Source organism: Panicum virgatum, chromosome 3K, assembly GCF_016808335.1.
Source record: "Panicum virgatum strain AP13 chromosome 3K, P.virgatum_v5, whole genome shotgun sequence".
In the NCBI taxonomy this organism is placed as follows: Eukaryota; Viridiplantae; Streptophyta; class Magnoliopsida; order Poales; family Poaceae; genus Panicum; species Panicum virgatum.
In genome coordinates, this window is record NC_053138.1 from 7,667,862 (window position 1) to 7,692,976 (window position 25,115).

Consider the following 25,115-nt stretch of genomic DNA (forward strand, 5'->3'; position numbering starts at 1 on the left):
TGATGAGATGTGTGAATGGTTTACTGCTCTTTGACAGCTGAAAGAGAGGCACAAATAAATCTGATCATTACTTCACCTGCTGAGTGCGTGAAATCTACTCTATTTTTTTCAGCACAAAATAAAACCAATCATGGGTGGTTATGCTAGTCTAAAAGTAAACAGGTGGGGTGGGCGCGGAGCGGCTCGGGCCCTGGACGAGGTGGCGTGGTGGAAGCGGGTCGACCCTGATCGTATGCAGGGCGTCAAACTCCGTAAAGTCTATCCACTTCCTAGTTGCTCCTTGGCTTTGGTTATCCATGACCAAGATATGGAGCTGTCCTCTTATGTGGCGATACTCGTAGCACACTACGAAGTGGAAGGCCCCCTTGTTCTTCTCCCAAAGTTTAATGCGTTTGGCGCGCGGGCAGCCTTTGAAGACGGCACTGGGGTCCTGGTTGGCATCAACGAAGGAGCAGTACGCTTCGGTGGCGAAGATGGTGCCGATGCAGGGCCCTCTTCTGTAGATCAGCTCCGCCGCGGTCGCAGGGTTGAGATCGGTGTACTTGTGAATCTCGTAGTCCGCGAGAGGAAGTAGCAACGGTGCGGGTGGAGCAGCGTTAGTGGTTCTTACTCCGCCAATCTCCTTAATTTTGGCGAGGATGTTGTTGATCCTTGCGCCTTTTCTTGGGGCCCATCCTCTGTCGTACTCTTGCGTGTATGGGTTCCATATCTGCTGACGGTAGCACTCTCTACGGAGCATCCGCGGTGCCGCAGCTCGGCAAGGGAAGCTTCCCGAGCCATGTTCTCTCTCAAACTCAAGCCGGTGCTGGGCTTCAAGACACACTGTGGCTGCAACGAGCCCGCACGTATCTACAAGAGCCCCAGTCAATCGTCACGCAGGATCAGCAACACATAGATAAATATAAGAAAAAGTTCAAATTACTACCCTCTAGTATAACGAAAGTCCATATAACCCCCTAAACTATGTTTCGGTTCAATTTACCCCGTAAACTATGCTATTTGATTCAGCTTACCCCATAATACAATTTGTCATTTTTGTTTCTCCATACACAAGTTGAAATTTAATTTAAAACTTTATAAGATGGTAGTGTACATCATAATCTATACTGGAAAACTTTTTAGAATTTTGCATAATTACTTTTTATATAATTTTGTATCTCAACGATAAATTTTATTAATAAATATACTACCCTATCAAAATAATGATGAAAAGTTTATGATATATTTTTTTAAACATGCCTCATGTTCTCTGCTATCATCTTGCAAAACTTCAACTTAAAACTTTACTTGTGCATGGAGATACAAAAAAGACAAATTATGTTAAGAGGTAAATTGAATCAAATGGTATAGTTTAGGGGATGAACTGAACAAGAAATACTTTAAGGGGTTATCTAGACTTTGGGGGAGTAATTTGGACTTTTCCCATAAATATATATCTCCATGACCACGGGATGGGCAACAAGAGGCAGTAGTATGTACCTGGCACAGTCTGAGTCATCGGAAGCCCCATGATAGCCTTCCAAGTATGCTTCTTCGGAGTCCTTGATCCTGGTATGTCGCCGTCCACCTCCTCGGCCGAGTTGCCTGCAGCTACATCGATAGCTCGCTGTCCCTGCTGTCTCCGACGACGTCGGCCTCGCCTTCGCCCACCTCGATCATCCATGAACATGTGTATCGGCTCAAAGCTGATATGATCATCCGTGCCCCAGAGAGAAAAAGAAACCACCTGTATATATGTTGCAACACAGACTGAGATCATCTTCTTTTTTTTTGAACGAAAAGGAGGGCTTGAAAGCCTCTACAGAAATTTTATTTATATTTGCAAAAAGGGAAAAAAAAAGAGACAACAAACTGAAAAAGAAAGGGAAAGAAACAAAAACAGCAATAAGGCTAACTAACTAAAGGACCAAAGAACGGATCCAAATCTCTAATTCTGGAAGTATTCTTTTCCTAGCTCTGTGAGTATTAGTGCCACCCTCATCAGGCCTCAGCTAGCGTTATGCATGTCCACCCCTATGCATGCATCTCAGACCGTTGGTGATCTCAGTCTTAGCAGTTCATTTTATCTAGGAACAGCAAGCTAGCTGCTGGTTGGTCCTCGTTACGACCGGAGACCGGAGGCTATTACAGTACATACTACTAGCGTTTATTACAGGAAGCTAGCTAGGAAATCAGCTCAGCAGATTGACTAGTCGTCATTCGTCAATGAACAACACTAGCTAGTGGAAACTCAAATCTCTAGCTAATAATAATGCACACGCGATCAAGCTGAAGGATCAGTTGGATACAAAATGACAGACATGTACTACCAATTAAACCAGCAGTCCGTAACAATGCCTAATATAATCTGAACAAGATTCCAAGATAAGCGAAAGCATATGGTGGAGTTCTCGCATTAATATTGTTTCGATGTATAGAAAGAAACAGAGCAGTTCATACGAGAAACATATGAATCAGATCGAGCTGTATAATAATCTGTACGATATATGCATGGAAAACACTAGTATTATTGTTTTATTTCTTTGTTTATAATACATGGACGAGTTGCAATTAGAATCAGAAGCTACATTTGGATGCAGACTGAGGGGAGGGCAAGCTCACCGCCGCCATGAAGATGCCGCCGTCTTTCCCGTAGCCTTGGATAAAGAGGGCTGGTGATCCGACGTACTCTGACGACGCACGCCGCGCCGCCCCTTCCCCGTCCGTGGCGCAGTCCATGGCGCCAAGAAGCTCTTCCAAAGCTCGCCGCGCCGCCTCTTCCTCCAACGCGCGCCCCGCCACCCGGTTGCCTGCCGTGGCGCACTGATTTGTGCCAAGAAACTCCTCCCACGCGCGCCGCGCCGCCCGTTCGCCTGCCGTGGTGCCAACCCATTCGCTGGCCATGGCGCACTCCTCCCCGCACTCCATGGTGCCAAGAACCTCCGACGCGCGCCGCGCCGCCCATTCGCCGGCCATGGCGCACTCCGTGGTGCCAAGAAACACCTCCCGCGCGCGCCGCGCCGCCCATTCGTTGGCCATGGCGCACTCCTTGCCGCACTCCGTGGTGCCAAGAACATCCGATGCGCGCCGCGCCGCCAATTCGCCGGCCATTGCGCACTCCGTGGTGCCAAGAAACACCTCCCGCGCGCGCCGCGCCGCCCATTCGCTGGCCATGGCGCACTCCCTGCCAAGAACCTCCTCCTCCGCGCGCCGCGCCACCCGTTCACCGGCCGTCCCAAGAAAAGAATACCCTGGCGGAGAGCACGAGGCCTCCACCCCGTCTCCCTTCCTGAGGTCGATGAAGAGGAGGAGGCGGATGCCCCCCTCCGACTCCGACGAGCGGTCCGGCTCGGCGGCGTGGGTGTCCTCCTCCGCTCCGTCCGCGGATCCGATTGCCACCATTGTCTCTGCTCTTTCCGGCCGGGGGCGGAGGAGGACTGCGATTTTCTTCGTCTTCAGCGGAGGAGGCGTCGGGCGGAGGCGGATTGGCGCCGGGGCAGAGGCAATGTCGGTGGGGCGGGGGGAGAGAGGCGGAGGAGGAAGAAAACCGAGCGAGACCGTTATTTGAGCAGAGCGCTCGAGGTGGGTGCTCCCCTCTGCTACGAATTGGTTGGTGAATTCCGAGCCCAGCAGCTCTCGCTCAGGGCCCATCAGCTGTTGGGCTTTGAGGTGCAGACGGCCCGTTTGTATCGTGGAGCGCGGACTCGGACTCTGCTTCTTCCCTCCTTCCTTGATAAACATAATAAAGCCCAGCCACCGAGAGAGAGCGCTGGAGAAACAACCAGAATCTCGATCTCGATCGATCGATCGATCGAGAGAAGGCCATGGCGGCGGCGGCGGCGGCGGAGAAGGATTCGTCGGCGATGCCGAAAGCGTGGGTGGAGGCGCCGACTCTGAAGGATTTGCTGCCGGAGCTGTCTCGCGACGAGCAGCTGCGGCGGGAGAAGCGCCGCGTCCGCAAGCTTCCCAAGGAACGCTTCGCCAAGGTGAAGCCGACTGACCTATCGGCTTGCTTTTCCACGTGGATGCGCACAGAAGAGTAACCTTCCCCTCTCCTTTCCCCCCTCGTTTGAATTGAAGAATCCTTGTTTTTTTTAAACTCAACTAAAAATCCTTCCATCTCTGTGCCAGTAATTAAATTATTGGATTCCATGCAGCGAGCGTGACGCCTTCATCATCGGCCGTGTCCAAGATGCCCTCTTTCATTACAATGCCAGGCACAAGGTTCAGCCTTTATTTTGTTTCAATCTGATGCTCTACATACTGTTTTGTTTGCATTGCTGACAACATGCTGATTGCAGGGTGGTGAGTTTGACGCTGTGAAGCCCCTGATGGAAGCTCGTGTTTCCTTCAGGGGCCAGATCTGGTTCCACCTCAACTTCTGGGCTCGCAGCCGCAGCACCAACATAATTAAGCGATTCTTCGCCGAGGTGCACTACATGTACAACCACGACATCAGAACTCCTGTCGTCGAGATATGCACCATCATCCAAGAGCCCCTTTCCCAGCACAGGAGCAGCTGTGCCTTCTGTCCTGCCGATCTCGACATTCTGCACCCCAAGGGGTCTCGTAAGTTTGTTTGCGGCAACGACAAGGACCGGTTTGAACAACGCCTCGAGGCCTGTGGCTCTCTCTGCCCTGAGATGCCATTCTCTTGCCCCCACAAGGGCACAAGCAAATCATCATATCCATCCACCCAAACACGCACGGACGGATTGCAGTAAGAGCTAGCTAGCCTGCTGCACAGATTATTTATTTATTGTCCATGCATTCAGTGGAATGTGGTTTCCCAATTTCAAATCCCAGCTTGCTCTTGTAGACAAACTCGAATCCCTCTTTGTTCTTTTTTTTTTTGCAATTCCACTCTATATGTTTATCATCTACGTTCGTTGTTTTCCCTCCTGACATTATATATCTTTTTTTTTTGAGGTAACCTGACATTATATATCTTTGTGTGTCCAGTCCACTATGTGTTTAGTTAAAATCTTAGCATAAATATGCTAGTTTTTTTTAGCGCAGCATATGTATTGTGATGCACGAATATAGCTTAGTTTTGGGTGGCGATCTAGTCTTAGGATTAATAGTCACTAGTGAGTGTGTGAGCTTTGTTACGTTTGTTAAGGCTGTGTGCTTTTATAGCAGAGGCCGGAAGGGGCTTTCAAGAACATGTATCAACTCAATGTATCGCTTTTGGGAGTAATAAAGCCTTTCGTTATTAAAAAAAACTTAGTTTTGGGCCTCCAAAATTTGATCTTGTTTAGTCGTTGTTAAATCATCGAAGCTCCTATACTTCGTTTTATGAATCGTCTATTTATATATCCGATATTTTTAAGTAGTGGATTCTATTCTAAGCTGCATTCTTGGTTACTACAATGAATTGGCAGTCATTCCAATTTGGACCAGGTTTCTCAATGTTAAATTTTCTTTGGCAATATTTTTTAATGTCTGTAGCGGTTTTATTTAAAATACAATCTTTACAATTAAGCAGCTAATTAATGAAGATATATTATGATATCTGATCAAAGCATATAAATTTAATTAAATTAACTTTTATGGAGTACTAATATAACTTAAAATAAATATCCGTTATATAGAAACGTGATCTGTTGAAATAAACATTTTTCATGATCGCTAAACTATGGAAAAATATATTTAACACCCATACGTGTATGTATTTAGTATGCCTAGTGCCACAATGTCATATGTTTCCTTTGAGTTAGGTTTTTATGCGGTATTAGTGGCTGGAGTTTAAATGGCAATTTAGTGGTTTAACTATAATGGCATGCGTGGCTAATTTAAATATATTCATCGTACCATATGCCGGTAGTTTAAATGAAAATGTAAGGGGTTACTTTAAGATATCTTTCATAGTTGCATAATGAGTGTATTTTTTTAGAAAACCGAATTTCTGCCGGCAATTATTAGAGTAGAGGCAAGTGAATGGAATGCTAGATGTTTTTGGTTTTTGTGAGGTTATTTATCGATTACGGTGAAATGCAGTGTAGCTTTCTAAACTATTCCCTCATTCTCATCTAGATGCATATAAACTCTTAAAATGACCATGTTCGTCTTTGAACTTTCTATGTGTGAACTTAGGTCCATGATTAGACCTTGGGTAAACTAATTATAAGAACGAACCATAGTAAAAATTAAAGCATCTAAATGATCATTTTAACGGTATATGTTCCTTGATGAAACTACGGAAATAGTTTGAGACCTATATGATGAACATCACATTTTTAGAATAGCAAATATTGGCCTAGATTACTTATTGCTGAAGCCTAATGGCCTGAATAATAATAATAATAATAATAATAATAATTAGGTCCTAATAATCTAATAAGTAAGTTTACATCGTGCGTGCAATCCCTCTCCCCCGCCCGGCCAACGCGTGGCATCCGGGCGCATCTCCGCCATCCAATGCGGAGCTGCGTCGCCGAGACCGTGGACTCTGTGTGTTGTGATTTAAGGGCTAAACGTTTTGTCTCGCCGTTTGTCTGGTGTACCCCTCCCAGTCTCCCACTGCCGCCGCGGTCAGCCTCCCAGGTGGGTAGTACTGGACTACTGGTGTTTGCCTGTTTGCCCAGGTCCCCTGATGCGGCATAGTAGTGTTACTGTGTTAGGCCAACAGTTCCTTTGGTGCGAGGCTCTTGGCGGCGTTTCGTCGTGTCCTCACAAACATTGTGCCAGCGACGACCCAACAAAACGAAATTCGGACTCCGCTCAGTTCAGCGATAGCGCACTGTGTTCTCTAGTGTGGTCTATGGCTGGTTGGATCGTGAGCCAGCCACGAGCCATGCTGGGCCGAATCTTTGAGCTCGTTCAAAAAACACGGTGCTTGTTTTGTCTCGTTTTCATCAGCCCTATCTCCGGCAACCATGCAGCATGTGTCGTCACCAACTCACCATCAGCTTTTTTTTTTTTTTGAAACTAAAGGCAGGAGCACTGCCGCATCATATAAGTAGGAGAAGAAAGCGGAATCTTACAATAGTTGTGATTACATAAAAAATAGTACACTCAAACTCTTAGCTAGAAGATACATAAAAGAAACTAGATGCTCTCTCGACCCTCACATGCTTGCCGTCTAACCTCCATTTCTTCTTTCAATAGCCCCAGGACCCTTGTAGGTGACTGTGATATCCTTTGGAAAATGCGACGGTTCCGTTCATTCCAAATGTTCCAAACTGTGTAAATTAAAATTGCCGCCACTTTTCCTCTCGTTTCAGCGCTTGCAGCTTGCAGCGAGTAGTTCCACCAGTCCTCAACCTCAACGCCTTGTACTGGAGTGTTGATCAGGCCGCCCGACCACGTGTGCACTAGCCACCAAACCTCCTGCGCGAAGCAACAGTGCAGGCAAAGATGTGCTGCTGTTTCATTTTCCTGGTCACACAAGACACAAACCGGGTTACACTCAACTCCCTTGGCCAGCAGGTTGTCTGCTGTTTGGATCTTTCCCTGAACCAGCAACCAACTAAAAAACCGGTGTTTTCCTTCCGCCTTCGCCTTCCAGATCGCCTGGCTGTTGAAACTGCTGTAGCTTCCCACAAACTGGATCTCATAGGCTGACTTAGAGGAGTACCGGCCATTTGCTGTCCATTTCCAAGAAATCTCATCGGTTGCCTCTGAGAATTGAACCCTGGTTACCGCCTCCCACAGCAGTATGAACTCTGCTATCTCTGCTGCTGTCGACATCCGCCACAAACCTCTCGTCCAAGTCCCATTTTCTATCTCTTCCCTAACTGTCAGGCCCTTCCTCCATGCCAGCTTATACAAGTTTGGAGCCAAGTCCCTCGGAGCATGACCTCTTACCCAAGATGAATTCCAGAACTGAGCCTTCCTACCATCGCCAATCGTCACAACCGTGCTGCACCTAAAGAGCTGCCGATCAACTTCAGAGCAGGGAACAGCAGAGCCGACCCAAGGCCTGTCGGGATCTACCCACATAAACCACAACCATCGAAGACGTAAGGCCCTACTAAATTTCTCCAGGTCCAGCACACCGAGGCCCCCTCTGAGTTTTGGGCGTTTTACTTTTTCCCAGGCCACCAGGCACTGCCCCCCTTTTGCTTCCGAAGAGCCTTTCCACAGAAAACCTCTCCTAATTTTGTCAATCTTTTTCAGTGCCCACTTCTTAATATCAAAAACTGTTAGAAAGTATACCGGGATCGAAGAAAGCACCGAATTAACTAACTTCAGTCGCCCAGCTCTGTTGATGAAGTTTCCTTTCCAAGCCGGTAAACGATTTGCCACCTTATCAATAAGCGGCTGAAAATCCACTCGTCGCAGGGGCCGTGTGTGCAATGGCAAGCCCAGGTAGGAGCATGGAAATTCCTTGACTGAGCACTGGAAGCCTTGCATGACGTCTTCCAAATTAATCCCGTGACAACTAATCGGGTAGACAGCACATTTAGTCAAGTTGACATGGAGTCCAGAGGCCTGCCCAAAAATGTCGAGAATACCAGCTACCACATGGACTTCATCTCTGATTGGATTCAAGAAAATAGCAGCATCATCAGCATATAAGCTAGCCCTTAACTTTGTGATCCGGCCTCCTATTGGTGAGAGAAGGCCATCTCTTGTCGCAATTTCAAGCAGTCGTTGCAAAGGCTCCATTGCTATGATGAATAACAGTGGTGATAACGGATCTCCTTGCCTTAAGCCTGTTTTGTGCTTGAACCAATTACCCTTGGAACCATTCAAGATGACTGCAGTGGAGCTGGTTGCCAACAAAATTGAGACCCAAGCTCTCCATTTGGACCGAAAGCCAAACTGCTCAAGCACCTCCATTAGAAAGTCCCACCGTACACTGTCAAAAGCTTTTGCTATATCCAACTTTAGAAATAAGCCCGGCTGCTTCTGCACATGCAGATCTTGGATCAAATTCTTTGTGTACAAAAAATTGTCCTGAATACTCCTTCTTTTTATGAAAGCACTCTGCGATCTAGAAATCAACTCATTGAGCTCTCCAGACAATCTGGTGGCTAAGATCTTTGAAATTAATTTAGCAATTGAGTGGGTCAAACTGATTGGCCGATAATCAGCCAGCATCTGTGCATCTTCCTTCTTGGGCACCAGCACCATATGAGCCTTGTTTAGTTGCTGGAAGTGTTGATCACGCTGCTGGTAGAAATAATTAAGAGCCAATATGAGATCAGATTTGATGATGTGCCAACTCTTTTTAAAGAATACCCCTATAAAACCATCTGGCCCCGGCGCTTTGTCTGCAGCAATATCATCAATCACAGTTTTTACTTCCTCCTCGGTGAATTCATCCTCAAGATGTGCTAACTCGTGCCGGCGTAAACCAAGAGCTTCCCAGTTTAAGGTCGTACTTCTATTGGTTGGCCTGCCAAAATGCGAACTGTAATGATCAAAGATAACCTTTGCTTTACCAACATGAGAGAAAACTGTCTCTGTCCCTATGTTGATTGACTGTATAAAATTTTTCCTTCTGCGCCCATTGGCTTGTAGGTAGAATAACTTGGAACTAGCCTCTGCTGCTTTTATTGTTGCTAGCCTGGCAGCTTGTTTCGCTCTCAACTTCTCTACTGCCGTCATTCCAAGGAATTTCACTTTAAGATCTCGTTTTAGCCCAAGCTCCTGTTCACTGAGTTGCCTAAAATCCTGTACCACATCTAGTATCCCTATTAACATCTTGGCGGCGCACAGGAGCACCCTATTGTTCCCAATCGTGGACCTCGCCCATTTCCTTAGTGCTTTCCCTGTTCTTTCCAACTTGGTGTGCAAGCGCAAATATGGATTGGTGACCCGCAATTCCTTTTGCCAAACTTCTGCAACCACCTCGTCATAGCCATTGAGTCTTGGCCAGAAAGCCTCAAACCGGAACCCGCGGTGCTTTTGTACAGTTTCATGTCCGGCAATAAAAAGGGGGCAGTGATCAGACACCCTAGAAGACAGTGCTTGAAGAAAGACATTTGGCTTCATAAGATCCCATTCCGAGGTGCAGAACGCTCTGTCAATCCGTGTCTGAACTCTGTCATTCGACCAAGTGAATTTTCTTCCTCTTAAATTGAGTTCTTTCAACTGAAGGTCGTGCACCAAATCCCGGAAAGCTCCCATGAGCCTTCGGTTCAGATTCGCATTACTCTTGTCTCTTGCTTGCAAAATGAGATTGAAATCGCCGATGAGAAGCCATTTGTCAAGCACATCTTGACTGATCCACCTCAACTCCCCTAGGAACTGCAGTTTCTCCTGATCTTCCTGTGGCCCATAGACCACTGTGACACTCCATTCTTCATCACCTGAGACAGCCGCCACTTTTGCCGTAACTGTGTGTACCCCCACCTCTGCCTGTGTCACCTTGTAGTGTCCTTCATCCACTGCCAATAAAATGCCTCCCCTTGTGCCATTTGCCGGCAGCGCAACAAAGTTATCCATGAAACGCTGTCCCAAGGTCTCTGACACCACAGCTGTATCAACACGATCCAATTTAGTTTCTTGCAGGGTTACTATTGTTGCTCGCATCTCCGACACCAAATCCCTCACCACCTTCCTCCTGGCCGGGTTGTTGAGCCCCCGGACGTTCCAATTGAGTATGTTACAAGTGTGTTCTAACATAGTAAGGGCAAGGACACCAACGCCCAACTGGGCGACCAAACACTAAGCACACTACTGACTCCGTGAAATTGCATAAAGCACACCACTGACAGACACCTGCTACTAGCCCACACACCTCTGATACAAGGAGACCCACGCTGAGGAGAAACACGACACTTAACAAGACACATAAAACACATTACAAACTCAGTCGTGGTCTCCACTCCCAGCGGCCATAGCCGCCCACTAAGCTTCAGCATCAATCAGTAGGGGGCTCAGGGAGTCTGCAACCCCTCCCTCTGGTAAACCAAACATGTCTCTCATCCCATGCACAACTTCCCCCTCCAAGTTCTCCACAAACTGAGTGTGGAACCTATTTTGCTCAGCAGCGGTCGGCATCTTTGTTGGGCCTAGAATGCCACTCTTTCTGACCAGAAGAGCTGTAGCTTGTTGCTCCACAGTTAAGTTAGAGGGTGGCCTGTTGGCCAGCCTCTTGCTTCGTCGCTCAGACTTCTTGTCACTTGCAGCCAAGTTATCCTCCGCCGACTGCATCAGTACTGTCCTTGACTTGATATTCTTCGCCGGGGTCTGTAGCAGAGGCTGCTTAATTGCCACCGCAAAGCGCGCCAAATCCTCCGAAACAGACAGTCCCGAGTCAACTGCCACTTCCGTTTCCGCCACAGTCTGGACGTCACCTAAAGTTAACTTAGGTAGGCTTCCCCCCTCAATCACTCTCCTTTCAGGGCCTGAGACCACCTGACCATCCTCCACTCCCGGCCCAAGAACAATAGAACTCAGCCCGCTGCTCGGTACATTATTGGAATCTGCCGCTGGATCAGAAGGGGCAGGTTCCACAGGCCCAGGAGCGGCCATCCCGCCAGAGCACTGGGCCAAAGTAACATCCGGCCCATCACTATCTCTCAGATCAGCTCCCAACCCTGAAAACTTCTGCTCCTCCACCACGACAACCTCATCTTCACCACCAACAACTCTCAGTATCAAAACCTGTTGATGACACCCACTGTCCTCCATCTGAACCACACGGTCTTCCGCTTCACATGTTGCACAGTTCACCTGCACCTCTTCCATGGACTGCCCCTCACACAGATGTACGCCATTGGTCAACTGCAACGCTGACTCCTCCACCATCGGGTCCACCATTGGTACGCGCGCTACTTTTAAAAAAATTTCACCAGAAAGGAAATGGTTCCCTGCCCACGATGGATCTTCCAGCGGGCCAAACTGCTTTGGGTCATCCGTCAGAACTGGCTTCCAAGTCCCGTTACCCACAGGGGTGATCTCACCACCCTTCTTCTTCCTCAATCCATCTTCCCCGACCGCATCAGCATCATGGCGACGAAAACCTTGCCGTCCTTGCGCACCGCCAAAACCAGGTCCGCCCGAACAGCTAGACGATGGCGCGAACCTTCCATCCGCCCGCAAATCATGGAGACTCGGTGGAGGAAACTGCACATGTCTGCCACCTCCACGGCCGCCTCCCGGAGGGGAGTCATCACGCCGACGACCCCCTAAACGATCATGAACTGACCGTCTCCTGGAGTCAACAACTTCACCATCACGCACCCCAAGGGACCAGGGGAAACGATAGCGCACCGGCCACTCATGATCAGGCTCGTCGCACGGCAGCCCACTTGTGTCACTATCCACACTACGATATGAACTGGCTGGCGGCGGGGAGAAATCCTGCACCTGATCGATGTGAATCAAAACCTCATACCTCAAAAGCTCAGCTTGGCTGGATCGCTCATATGGAGAACCCATGTTCCCCAAGTGGATCAAGTATTCTTCAGTAACTGTGACTGGCTCTTCAATCCTCAAAGTTCCTGACTTGGCGATATCTGTTGGATGATCTGTCCAAATCCAAACACAGAAACACTCCTTCTCCTTGTCTGCGTACCTCTTGTCACAAACCTTCTCAACAAAAGATGGCGAACCGAACAGAGGCGCCACCGCCTCACACTGCCAAGCATGTGACGGCACCCCCTCTAAACATAGGCGGACCCTGTACCTGATCTTCGACGCCTCAGCCCCAAACTGTCGCGTCCACGGCCGAAGACGAAGGCTAGAGTGCCCCACCGTGAACCCCCTAGTGACCAAAGCAGCAGTACGCAGCGCAGGGTCGCTGAAACACAGCAAGAAAGTCGCCGCCGTGATCTTCGACACCCTGAGCGACGATTCCGAGATGCGAAGTTGGCATAGAGCATCTCGGCGAACCTGCTCGTCAGTGAGCCTTGCACGCCCGTCGGTTTGCACCGCCAGTAGGGCGTGAAGCTCAAGGCTTCGCTCCTCCTCCACGAGCGCTGGCGTGCGTGCCATGCACGCGGCGACGTGGTCCGGACGGTAGTCCGGGTTGCCTGGATGCATCTCCGGGAACTCCAATTTCTCGACCTTCTCCTGCTGGCCTGCACCCGCCCTCAGGCCACCTCCAGCCACTTCACGCGCAGCTCTCTCTTCTCCTCTCCACCTTCCGGCCGCCGGCGACCGGCAGTAGCGCGCCTTGTGCCCCGACTTGGTGCACAGGATGCACCGCGGCGGATCCCGACAGTCGGCAATAACGTGGTCCGGCGCCAGGCAACGAAAACACCTCCCCGCCGCCTTTACTCTCAGAAGTTGAAGGTAGTCGCTTGTCTTGCTCTCAACCTGAACCCTCGGCCCCAACCTCTCCTTTACCGGGATTCTAGCACGCGGACCCAGCCTTGAATGGACAGGACGACGCTCTTTACGCCACCAGTATCTTCCCCTGACCTCCTCGTACCCATCTTCATCAATGCGTGGCCGACTACGGTGGGTGGACGCCATGAATCTTCTCCCATAACTTCCCACAGCATTGTCCTCCCTACTCCTGTAGCTGCCTTTCCCAGCCACCACATCCCTGTAGGAGGGTGGCTTTACCACGATGGAGCGTAGTACCTGAGGGGCGCCCTGGTGTCGAGATGTCCCCTCAACTACCCTCACCTCACTGGCTGGCCGGGAATCCTGCCGCGGCGACGAGGACCCCGGGAAACGCTCACCTTGACCTCCACCTTCTCCCCGCCGTGGGCCGGACTCTGGGCTTGAAAAGTTGTAGTCGACCGGCTCGGACGGGGCGACCGACGCGACGGGACTCACCGGCGACCAAGGGTCCGCGCGCACCGGCGACCGCGGGCCCGGCGAGGTGGGTGGTGGGCGGGAAGGTGGAGGTCCGCTCATCCTTCCGTCTTGGTTTGTTCCTCACCATCAGCTTAGGGGCCGCACACAACAAGCCATGGGCATGGTCGATCTCCCCTACCATGGTTGTCGGCTTAATTCTTGCATTGCAGCGTTCATGGTTGAGGAAGATGGTAGATGGGTAGGGGTGGTGACCATGCTACAGTGCACACTGGATTAGGAGAGGGCAAATGGCCTAAAGGCCATCCTCAGTGGTGTCTTGTAAATGGGCTTGTAAAGGATTGTTTCGCAATGTAGACAGTACGATTCAGAGAGTGGGAGTGTGGGGCCCAAGCGTCCTTTACATGGCCTTTTACATGGCCTGCTGAGGATGGCCTAAGGCTGTCTGCAGTGGGCAGCTGGAAAGCCCACCCTAAAAACAAAGATTTTTTTTTGATAAAAGCACATATATATTACTATGCAGGAAACATTACAACGAAGCCCTTCAGAAGGGTGAAAATTACAACACAAAATGACACACAAGCGCGCACGTGTCGAAGACGGAGAAGCGCCATGGCCACGTGTCTCGAAGGCAACGACACCAGCTTCATCAACGACACAACGGAGGTCGCCGTTGTCGAGGGGCTCCAGCGGCGCCACAGGCGCTTGGACCCAGGGCTAAAAGGCCTCTGAAATAGAGGTGAAGATGGGTGATGAAGACTACAGTAGTTTCCTCCTTCACCGGACCGAAGATGAGGTTGCAAATCGCCCGCGAAGTCTTCTTGAATCTTCAAACGAACCCATGGTGGTCGGCTTACTCCCTGTGCGAAGCGATGGAAGCCAAAATCAAAGCTACGAGAAGTGTTGTTGGAGCTGTTGCAGTTCCCGCTGTGCTGCCTGATGTAGGAGGCAAGGGGGCGGACTTCGGTGGAGGGAATCGAGACGAACTCCGCTGATCCAAGGACAGAGGAAGCAGACCGAGGTGGAAGACCACCAGATCGGCCCCCAAGGTCACCGGAGCAGGGGGAAAAGCCGGTCTCCAGAAGCGAGGTGAGGAGCAGGATGGAAGAGACCCGGGGACAGAGGCGGAGTTTTATTGAAACATACCTTGACCTCGGCACCGACGACGACCGAATGACCATGAAGAACAGCAGCGGCAACAGAAAGAAAGCCAAGGCAGCGTAGAAAGAAAGAGAAACCTGAAGCGCCCCCAATTTCTTGGAGACTTAAATGTGATACAAATGCTAGTCCCAGGGCCTAGCCACACATTTATTTCAAATGATACAGAGTCTTAACTTAACGATTACAAACCATGACATAAATTAATACATAACGTACGATACAGCGGAAACGATTCTTCGGGCCCGAGCCATCACTGGTTGGGAAGCAGGATCGTGACCTAACCATACAGAGCTTCAAACAGCGCGTCGGTACTATCTGAAAAACAACAATATAGCAAGGGTGAGTACATACGTACTCAGCAAGTCCACGTATTCCTTTTTTCTAATGGGGAGTAATGGCCTACTTTCTATATGCGGGGGAGTTTCTGGGGTCGCTTCTTTTGCGGAAATAATGCAGGGTTTATTTTAGTGGGCACGTTTTAGTTGTAAACAGAGTTTTCATATCATAGGGGTGCCTCTTGGGTATATAGGCCCATATGGCTCATTCCTCCTCAAACAACCATATCATACGCCACCACATCTTTATTTAATCATTCTGAATTTAAGAAAACTAGTTGGATCCCCTGCAGTAACTCATCCATACCAGTGGACTCGGACTATTCGAACATGTTTTACTCTGCAGAGGTTGCACTAATTCCCACAAGGTGGACTCAGCGGCATATTGCCGTCGTAATACCCCGAATTCCACACCAGACCCTTATCCTTACTTCCGGCCCTAGCAGCGTTTTAGGGATTCGGGCATCAGCCGTCGCTCCTCACCTGACAGTGACTCCGCGACACTCCACCCCCTTCCCTAGCCCCTTGTGCGCCAACACAGCGGCTACTAAGCCTTTCACTCGGACTCAGATCCTGCCAATGCCTCATACAAAGCGTGTGGTTGTACTAAAAAGAGTTAAGCATGTCGTAGACTCAGATAAGTCCTTAGGGAGGGTTCAGGTAGGGACCAGCCACACAGAACAATGCTCGACTCCGCGAGCCTCAACCTCCCCGGTACTCTCCACGAGTCCCGGGTCCTGGGGTAACAGCGAGTTGCGAGTTCCCCATCCCATCCTGCCCTTACAGCTGAGTACGGCCCGAAGCCTTATCCCGACCACTGTCAGTTTGCCGGGGTTCTTCCCCATTTTGTTTCAAATCAACCCATATCCCTTTATCCCATTATTCTCCGCCTTCCATCTTCCACGTCAACGTAATAACAAGTTCATAGTGGATGTAGTAAAGTGAGCGATCCCTCCTACACGCGCTACATCTAAAGTTTCAGGTTGGCTATATGTAGTATTTGTTTTGGTTTACCTTAGCAAGCAAAACATGCATTTTAAGGTGATTATTAGGTCGAGGGTGGTGTTTGCAAAACATAGGAATTTAATGCATCAAACGGGCGTCTGTGGACTTGCCGTCGTTAAGGTCCTCGTTGCAGCGGAGGTCGAGTTCAGGTTCGTCGGCCTCCGGCTCCGCAACGGTCGCCTCCGGCTCCGGGGATTCTTCCGGTACGGTGCCTAGTGCGCACAAACAATAAACATGAAATAAATGCAATCATCCATGCTCAAAACATTTTGAGGGGTGTGGGGTCGGGTAGTGGATGTTTTTAGATGAATTTAGGAGAAAGATTCATCTAAATCGGGTTTGAGGTGGCCACGATATGAATATTTCAAATAAAAAGGTTGAGTTAAATCCTGGAAAAGATGAAAATAGTTCTCGGGCCGAATCTCTTGGCGCGGCCCACCACAGTGAACGGCTCGGCCCGCGCGCCCGCCTCCTTTCAGCCCGACGTGCGCGCGCGGGACCTTAGTGGGCCGGCCCAGTGCGCGGTCGGTGAGGCGGCGTGGCGACGGCGTGAGAGGCCGGGCCTGCGCGCCAGCGACACTGGGTGTGGAGGTGAGGCCGACGGCGGCAACGGCGGCGTCACAGGACGGCGGGTGACGGTGTGTGGGGGCCGGGCCCGCCGGTCAGTGGCGCCGGGGGGTGACGGCGTGACGCTGTTGAACGGCGGGGCCGGTTCAACCGGCGTGGCGTGGTTGAACCGTCGCCCATTCGGGTCGCCGGCGGCTCGCCGCCGGTTCCTCGCCGGTGAGGCGGTTCCGGCGACCGGATCTCACCCTCGAGCTTGAGGGGAGCACCGCGAACACGGCCGTGGGGTCCGGGTGGACCGAAGGGTCATAGGTTGGCCTGCCCTCGGAGAGGGTCGCGGCGTCGCCGGGGTGCGGCGGTGCGCCGGAGCTTGGCGGTGGTTCCGGTGGGGCGGGGAGTGGCGGATGATGTGCGGGGAACCCGTGCGGTGGTTGTGCTCACCTTGGTTCGTGCGGCGAGGGGCTGGCCGTGAGGAATTCGGGCGGCGGGTCGAGGTGCTCCGGTGCGGTGGTCGCCGTGCTCGAGCGGGCGGTGTGGAGTGTGGGTGATGTCGCGCTGCGGGGCGAGGGTGGTGAAATGTGCGCGGCGACGGTGACCGTGGGGGACATTTATAGACGCAGCAGTGGGCGAGCCCGGGTGCAGCTCCGGGTGTCGCCGGTGTTGGGGTGGGGGCCGGACGAGGCACTCGATGGCGTCGGCGGGACCCGGTGGTCGGCGGCAAGGGGTGGGGAAATCCGTGGCGCTGGGTGGGGTCCGGGCGAGGTACTCGATGGCGGCGGCGGCCATCCCGTGTCGCGACGTCCTCCGCCGGACGTAGCCGGAGGGCTCGGGCCCAGGCCCCGGCGTCGACGGGGAGATGACGACGCGCGCGCGGACACGCCGGAGCAGGGGAGAAGAAGGGGAGAGGGGGAAGTGGGCCGGCGGTGCGGGTTGAGGCGGCCCAGGTGAGAGAGAGGGCGCGGTGGCGGTGGGCTGGGCCGAGGAGGAGAGGGAGTGGGCCGGGGTTCCTCTTTCCTTTTTTTTGTTTTTCCTATCTCCCCTCTTCTCCCTTTGGTGATTTAAATCTCTTTTTGAATTTGAATTTGGAAGTACTTTGGGAAAACTCTTTCCATTGGTAAGTGTGGCCCCTAGGGTCGGGTTAGCTACACAGGCTCATCAAGGTTTTGGGGTTTGAATTTTTGGATTTCGAATAATTTTGAAAAAAAATTGCGGGATTTATTTGGTGATTTTTATGATGGCGATTTTTAGGGCGTTACAAAACCCAAACTAACTTGCATAGTTACTAGATCTGGCTGGTATTCACAGGAGGGAAGCACCGGCCCTCCTCCTCCTCGTCGCCGGCGTGAACGCCGGGGAGGAAAGAGGGGGCCGGGGGCGAGGAGGCGCTGGAGTCGCCGGAAGTCTCTGGCTTTCCGAGAGAGAGCGGTGGGCTTATCCGGAAGGGTTCACCCTAAAAATAAAGAGTTGAGTATAGGGTGATGTAGCCATCTACCTTGAAGCCCACTTTAAACTTGGGGGGAGCTTGGTCAACCCCATATTCAGCGTTGGTACATGCAGGCGCCAAGACATCACAGGTCTGAGACTTTCACATGGATTCAGTAATGCATTAATTATTATTTGGTACTAGTTCATTTGTTGACAACAATAAGAAAATAATTCATTTGTTCTCACCTGTTTGCAGTGGTGTGATGTCTGCATGCCATGTCTGCTAGACTGCAGCATCCACTCTTACCATAGCTCACCTCTCCACAGCACCACCGCTGTGCATCAGCTCCTTGAATTCACCCATTTCCTGCCAAGAGCTGCACAGCCATATGAAGTCAGAGATGCCGCCGTGTGGTTGATGATGGCAAACAACCACACCACCTATTGCTGAAACTACTCTGCAGAGACGTCTCACGAAGCACCTGTTTTGCTTGTAATCAAACAGCAAGTTGCACCTTTTTTAATGTAAACTCAGAAGTATGCATTAATAAATATAAAACATACCAGAAGAAGTGTGCTTGAATTGATCATGAATTTTGAAGAGTAAGGATAGTACAATGTTGCATACCAGTTATAATCAAACTTAATTCGCAATATACAACTTGATTCATGAATCGTTGCATACAGTTATAATCAAACTATTTGATAGGGAAAACAGTTGTTAAAAATGCAATATACAACTTAATTCGCAGAGTATAGGCATTCGCTCAAAGAATTTACATGCAACCAAGTACTATAACCAAATATGCTACTTCTTGCTCCACCTGATACAATCGAGGACAGAAGATATACTTGCACAGTATCCTCACCATGAACCAGCCTAGTTCACAGCCGTTGTCTTCGGCTACTGCGACTTTGGTGGTGGTGGCAACCTGACGTACTTGGCAACGACTACGTCTCATGACAGCATCCTCCCCTCATGCCTAAATGTGCCACGCCACACCTGCCGCAGCAGATGGAGGTGGCCCCAGTCGTCGTGCGACAATTAATCTGCAAATTTCAAGAAAAAACAATTATGCTTACGCATCTGTATAGCTGAAGTTGAAGCTCTTAGATCAATTGTGCACTGGAATATTAATCCATCAAAACATGTGGCTAATCTAGCATTATCATCAGTTGCACAAATCCGTAGAAAAAAAGTACATAAGCATGAAGTTTAGTATACGTAACTTAAGAAGAGAGAAACTGACAGCAAGATTTCAAAAAACTAACCAAAGGCTAGTTAGTAGCAAAGCAATAGGATCGACAACCTAATCCACCATTTACTGCATAACTTGAAGTAGTATTCAATTAAAAAATAATTTCCACAAGAGAGCAGTTCGCAGAACACATCTGATGCAAGAGCTAAAACAAAAGGAACGAGAGTTGAAGGGATGGTGCTGGCGCTCAGCAGCACAGCATAGGGTGTTCTACAGGTTGTATTCAGATCAGAGCCGGTTGAGGTTGGGGGCGCTCATTGCCTCTAGCTCGTTGGTCAGAGACGTGCGTAGGCACCAGGATCAATCCCCGCATCTCGCAGAGAGACACCAATCAGTATGACGTGCTGATGATTTGTGGATGAGGGAAATTGACCAAAAAAAGAAGAAATCGATGGGGAAATGATAGAATCATAGAAGGGCTCACCGAAATAACTTAATGCTAAAGGAAAATTTCTTCAAATCAGTGTTCAATTCATCATCGCAGAAATAGAAGGAATCGCTAGGTCAATTAGTGTTCAAATTGGAATTTCTTCAAATAACTCTTTTGCCCAATCAGAACTGGGGGAGGATCCAGGGCTTGAGGCGAGGAGACGAACAGGAGGGGCAAGGCGCAAGAGGAGGGGGCGCTGACCTTGCTGGTGACGACGAACACCGGGGGAATCGGCGGCGCAAGCGTGACGGGAGCCGACGGCGCAGGGAGTCGAGGGAGCCGGCGACGCAGGGGTGGGACGGGAGCGGTCGGCGCAGAACCTCACCGGGACGGCGTGGGGCGGGGCACGGGTCGCCGGCGGGACGCAGGATCGCGAGATCGGAGCGGTCGGCGGAAGGCAGGGCCGCGGGATCGTGGATGTGGGCGATCTGTTACTAGCTGGGGTAGGGAAAAAAAAACCTTCAAAAAGGAACCGGGAGGAGAGAAAACCGGACGGAGGTGGCTCGGCGCGGTGTCGGGTCGGGACCGGGGTTGGGTTCGGGTATGGAATAGTACTCAGGTACCTAATAGCCCTACTATATATATATAATAATAATAATAATAACAACAACATCATGGAATTGATTAGAGATAAATATAGTCACATGGTTGATTGGGGTTTAAACAAACAATTGATTCATGAATCAAAGACAACTATAATTGAAACACTTAGCAAACACCAATGCACATTTCATTCATAGAAGAATATGATTCATAAAACAAACATGGGTAAGACAATGGGTTCCTAATTATTTTGGCTAAAATAGAGGGATGATATTGAAAGAGATTAAATAAAATTAGGCTTAGATAAAATCTAACCAGGGTTCTTTTTGTAGAGAGACAAAGGTTTTGAAATTTTAATTATGCAAGGATAACATTGTGCACATATAATATATCATGAAAAACATACACATGTTTATGTTTTAAAATTTCAAAAGCAATTTGCACATTTTAATGAGCCTGGGTTAAGCTACTACGGGGGAATAGTAGTTAACCCCCTCTACTTTTGCATAAACTTTGACTCTCAAATTTTATTTAAACATAAAAGTTAAATCTAACACTAAACTTGAGAATTGATGAACTAGCAAACTCTAACCATCTCTAAGCATGAGTAGATTCAATCGACTAATTAAAGTAGAAGGATCTACTAAAAGAACATGTGATAGTTTTACGTGGCCAAGCAAGTTAGAATTAAGCACTGCAAAGCTATGGATCAAGAAGCTAATCTAAACAATTCTCAAAGTATGGATAAAGGGAACGACGGTTTCACAAATAAACAAAAAAACAAAACAAGAAGAAATAAGATCACAATCAACCAAACAACATCTTAATGATCATTATGAATCAATGCTCTAATCAAACATAGGCAAAACTTCTTAATTATATTATGATTAAAAACAAGAATTACCTTAACTTGAAGAAGTGAAGTTCAAAATCTCATCATTGACTCCATGTGGCTTCATCTTCTTCCTTGGAACACCATGATTGTATACATGTAACACCCCAGTGTTAATCAAGGTGTTAATCATGGGTTAACCCGCTAATTATGTACTTAAGCTCATCGTTAGCGTTAATCGAGTTCTCACGGTAAATATCGTTTAGCCAAGTTCGACCCAGTTTTTCTCTGTGATCCGAGCTTCAAATCAACTTTCGCCCAAAGCAAAAGTTGTAGCTCTTATCGTTCTCTACAACTTCTATTTTGGCCAAATTTCATGTTCCAATGTAAAATTTGGAGCTTTGGAGGGTCAAAGTCAGCTAAAAAACCACTCAAGTTCGGTCAACGGTGCCTCCCCTGTTTTGCTCAGTCACCGCCGGCCATCGACGTTGGCGTCGCCACGCGTCGGACGTCGTCGAACCTCGCCCACCGCGCTTGCGTGCCCGTCCTTATCCCTCTCCCAGAGCCGTGTCCGTTTTCCCCTTTCGTTCCCCTTCCTCGCGACGCGAGCAGAGCCGACCAACCCTAGCCCCGCTGCTCGCCGTCGCCGGAGCTGTGCTGGCCGCCCACCGCCATTTCCTCGCGCCTCGACCTCCCTCGACCTTCCTCGCCTTGCCCAGCACGCACGCCATCCCGTTCCCGAGCTCGTTCGAGCCAACCCTAGGCCGAATCAGCGCCTGCACCGCGTCCGCCATTGCTGCTCCGTGCTGAAGCTCTGCCTCGCTGTCGAGCTCCACCTTCCGATCTCCCTCCGCTCAAATTGAGTCGCCGGTGAGCTTCTCCGCGCGCCCCTCTTCCTTCCCAACCCTATCCCCGCTCGATTCCGCGGCCGCCGGCGCTGGACCGCCGCCGCGCCGCCGTGGTCGCCATGGCGCCGCCGCTGCGCCCGCTGCGGGCCGCCTCTGTGCAGCCTTGCGCGGCGCCGCCTAGCGCATGGGGTTCGCCTGGGCCACTAGCCGCGCGCGCGCCCCGCCTCCGCCGCCGGCCGACCACGGCTGGACCGGACCGCCGCATCGCCGCGCGCGCCCCTGCGCTGCCGCCGCCGTCGCCTCGCAGGTGCCCCGCGCCGTCGCCCTGGCCCTGCGAGCGCCCTTGCCCCGCTCCGCCGGCCGCCCTGGCCGCGGGCCCGCACCGCCGCACCGCCGCCCGGAGCCCGCCCGCGGAGACCGCCGCCGCCGCCGAGCCTGGTGGTTGCCACGGCCATGGCGTGCGGGCGAGCAGAGAGCAGAGCAGGGAAGGGGCGCCCCCCCTTTTTCTCTCTTTGAGCCACTGACGGGTGGGACCCGCGGGTCAGAGAGAGAAGGGGGGGATTAGGGATGGTTTTGTTTTCTTTATTGTATATTTTAGGCTGGTATTTCATAAATTCTTAGTAAATGCAGAAAAATCCTAAAAATGCAAATCCAATTTTGTTAAGTTTATAAAATCGAGATCTTTAGAAGAAAAATACCCATGCAGGTCAAATGTCAGTTTTAGCCCTGCCAAATTTTTTTTACTTTGTGTTTGAGCTTGTCTATTTTATTTCTGCAGTTCTGTTGATCTAAAATTTCTGAAAATCTTTCATTAGCTTCATCTTATCATGTGTAGTCCACTGAAAAAGTTCCAGGTGCATAACCTATGTGCATGTTTGTGGATCTTTTATTGTTTGACTATCTTCTTTTACTCGCATTGTATTGCCTCCTGAGTGCCTTGCACCGTTGTAACTCCTGCATGGCATCTTTTTATACGTGTAGACGTCACGAACGAAGCGGTTTACGAGCTGGTTGCTGAGCCGATCCAGGAGCCGCAAGCGGGAGAACAGCAGGAGGACGCAGTCGAGCACGCTCCTGAAGAAATCGTTAACCCCGCTGACTTGCAAGGCAAGCCCCGGAGCATATCCCTTATTTTAATTACTCCATGTTATACTTAAAGTATTGTGCATACACGTTCAAGAAATTGATTGGAACCATAGATGCATAATCTTGATTACCCAGTGTCCCTACTAGTGTAGGTATCGCTAGCACTGCTATGCTTAAGTAAACTCGGTAGAAGACGGGTGATTTCCTGTCACCCGCGAGATATAGGGTTGTTACTTCAGGCAGTGTTTTGAGAAATAATGCAATGAGAAGGAAATTGGAGACCGGGCGGAGGGAAAGTTGGACAGGATTGTTGAGTAAAGAAAGTTGAGTCTCCGCCTGTGTCGATTGAGGACCGTTCCGTTGTTGGCCCTTTGACTGAGGATTGAACAGTACTAACCACATGCCGGAAGTAGGAGGTAGTCGAAACCGGTAAGCTAATTACCTTAATTGCGTCGGAATCTGGGTCTCGACCTACGGTGCTGGGTAGGGTTGACGGATGGTGAAGTCGCCCACGGGTTCACTGGGTGTTCGCACGTGCGGGGCTCATCATCCGGGTATTTGCGGGCTTGACTCAGACTTCGGGGTAATTATGGGAACAGTTGACGTGTGTGGCCCGACGGGGTTTTCACGTGTCGTGTGAGTTAGGTCCACCTTGCAAGGTTAAATCGGATCGATTCGCCGTGACTTGCGGATATGAGAGCCTTGGTCAATGCGTCGCATCGTAGTAAGGATTGAAAGGACAGAAAGAGAAAAGTTGGACTTTTGTTGATATTCTTGAAAAGATAATTTGATTAACCATGTGTGCTCTAGAGAATTAGGCAAACCTAGTTTCTAGCAATCAACACAATTGGAATTAAAATATGGAAAGTAAGGATACAGTTTTAGTAGCTTTTCAGCAAAATAACCCAGAGCCAAAGAGCTGTGCATGTCTAGATAATGGGCTAAGTATACCCATAGACGGGTAAGCCTTGCTGAGTATTAGAATACTCAGGGTTTGGTTGTAACCCTTCTGAGCAGGCTATCTTCCGGAAGACTTCGAGGGAATCGGTGCCTCCTGGATTGGTCAGTCTCTTCCTCTAGGTTGGACGGTCGAGTGGGTTCCGTCTTCTCCGTGAAGTGCAGGCAGGTGAACCTCACATCAGTGGGCAAGATGTGAAGCTTGTCTTTTGTCATCGACGTTATCTACCGTACGGTATTTTGAAGCTTGTTTCAAACGGTTTGTATTTTCCGCTGCGTTTAAACTCTGTATTCGAAATGTAACTCTGGCTTGTAAAACTTTATTGTAAATTAATTTTGAAGACTTTTGTTTAACTCTGGTTGTAAGTCAAGTTTGAAAACCTTGGTTGCTTGTAATCACCTGTGCTCGTCTTTTGGCGAGAGTTCCTGTACAATCGATCCTGGTTAAAGCAGGCAGTCTGAGTGTACTGGTGAAGTGCATTATCGGAGGATTAAGTTAAATGGTTAATTAGTGCACTTGATCGGTATTATTTGGACTGTTCTGTGACAGCTGGCATCAGAGCTAATTGCACTGGGGGGTGATTACTTGAGTGCTTAACTGCAAAATTTTTGGGTTTTTCGAAAAGTTGACGCTAGATGCGCTAAGGAATAGGATAGATAGTTCGTATGCCCTAATTATGTGTTATAAGTTAGGAGGCATCTAAGTATCTATTCATTCCAGCACTTCCAGCATTTACTTCTCGTTAAACCTTACTTTTGTGCACAACTAGTATTCTGTAACGACGCACCTACGCTGAGGTAAGCAAGGTGAGCATTCTGATAGTCCTTAGAATAGCCCACGTGTTTCATACGTGCGCGGGTCCCGTATGATGAGCATACGAGGAGGTGATAAGGCTCAATTCAAACGAGCCTGTCGCTATCTGCCGCCTGATATGGAGTGCGGATTTCATGCCGTGTGATTGTGATCACGGCCATTTCGTAAGGCAATGTTACGAGATGTAAACCTGTCATGTGGTTGGCCATGAC

General features: G+C 49.8%; 2 protein-coding genes and 1 long non-coding RNA gene across 3 annotated transcripts; 1 reads left to right on the forward strand and 2 right to left on the reverse strand.

Annotated features, from left to right (window-relative positions):
• Nucleotides 1-23: 23 nt before the first annotated feature.
• On the reverse strand, nucleotides 24-3,432 carry LOC120697253. The gene is made up of 3 exons (XM_039980412.1): nucleotides 2,602-3,432; nucleotides 1,480-1,726; nucleotides 24-849 (listed from the first exon to the last, which is right to left on the reverse strand). Exons 1-3 carry the CDS (start codon nucleotides 3,379-3,381, stop codon nucleotides 149-151), a joined length of 1,728 nt encoding a protein of 575 aa, XP_039836346.1. The 5' UTR covers nucleotides 3,382-3,432; the 3' UTR covers nucleotides 24-148.
• A 335-nt stretch (nucleotides 3,433-3,767) lies between these two features.
• Nucleotides 3,768-4,870, forward strand: LOC120701184. Its single transcript, XM_039985324.1, has 3 exons — nucleotides 3,768-4,018; nucleotides 4,137-4,203; nucleotides 4,281-4,870. The coding sequence occupies exons 1-3, from the start codon at nucleotides 3,804-3,806 to the stop codon at nucleotides 4,701-4,703; spliced, it is 705 nt and encodes a 234-aa protein (XP_039841258.1). The 5' UTR covers nucleotides 3,768-3,803; the 3' UTR covers nucleotides 4,704-4,870.
• An 11,404-nt stretch (nucleotides 4,871-16,274) lies between these two features.
• LOC120697255 lies at nucleotides 16,275-21,356 on the reverse strand. The gene is made up of 5 exons (XR_005684396.1): nucleotides 21,271-21,356; nucleotides 20,025-20,261; nucleotides 19,004-19,184; nucleotides 18,202-18,616; nucleotides 16,275-16,357 (listed from the first exon to the last, which is right to left on the reverse strand). It is a non-coding gene; the product is annotated as an uncharacterized LOC120697255 (long non-coding RNA).
• Between the last annotated feature and the right edge of the window lie 3,759 nt (nucleotides 21,357-25,115).

Excerpts from the sequence above, each read along its gene's own strand:
- LOC120697253 (XM_039980412.1), bottom strand. The coding sequence starts at position 3,381 with ATGGTGGCAATCGGATCCGCGGACGGAGCGGAGGAGGACACCCACGCC. Across the intron at positions 1,727-2,601 it reads GCGGCATCTTCATGGCGGCG|GTGGTTTCTTTTTCTCTCTG; the intron begins GTGAGCTTGCCC and ends ACATATATACAG. Across the intron at positions 850-1,479 it reads GATGACTCAGACTGTGCCAG|ATACGTGCGGGCTCGTTGCA; the intron begins GTACATACTACT and ends GGGCTCTTGTAG.
- LOC120701184 (XM_039985324.1), top strand. The coding sequence starts at position 3,804 with ATGGCGGCGGCGGCGGCGGCGGAGAAGGATTCGTCGGCGATGCCGAAA. Across the intron at positions 4,019-4,136 it reads ACGTGGATGCGCACAGAAGA|CGAGCGTGACGCCTTCATCA; the intron begins GTAACCTTCCCC and ends GATTCCATGCAG. Across the intron at positions 4,204-4,280 it reads ATTACAATGCCAGGCACAAG|GGTGGTGAGTTTGACGCTGT; the intron begins GTTCAGCCTTTA and ends TGCTGATTGCAG.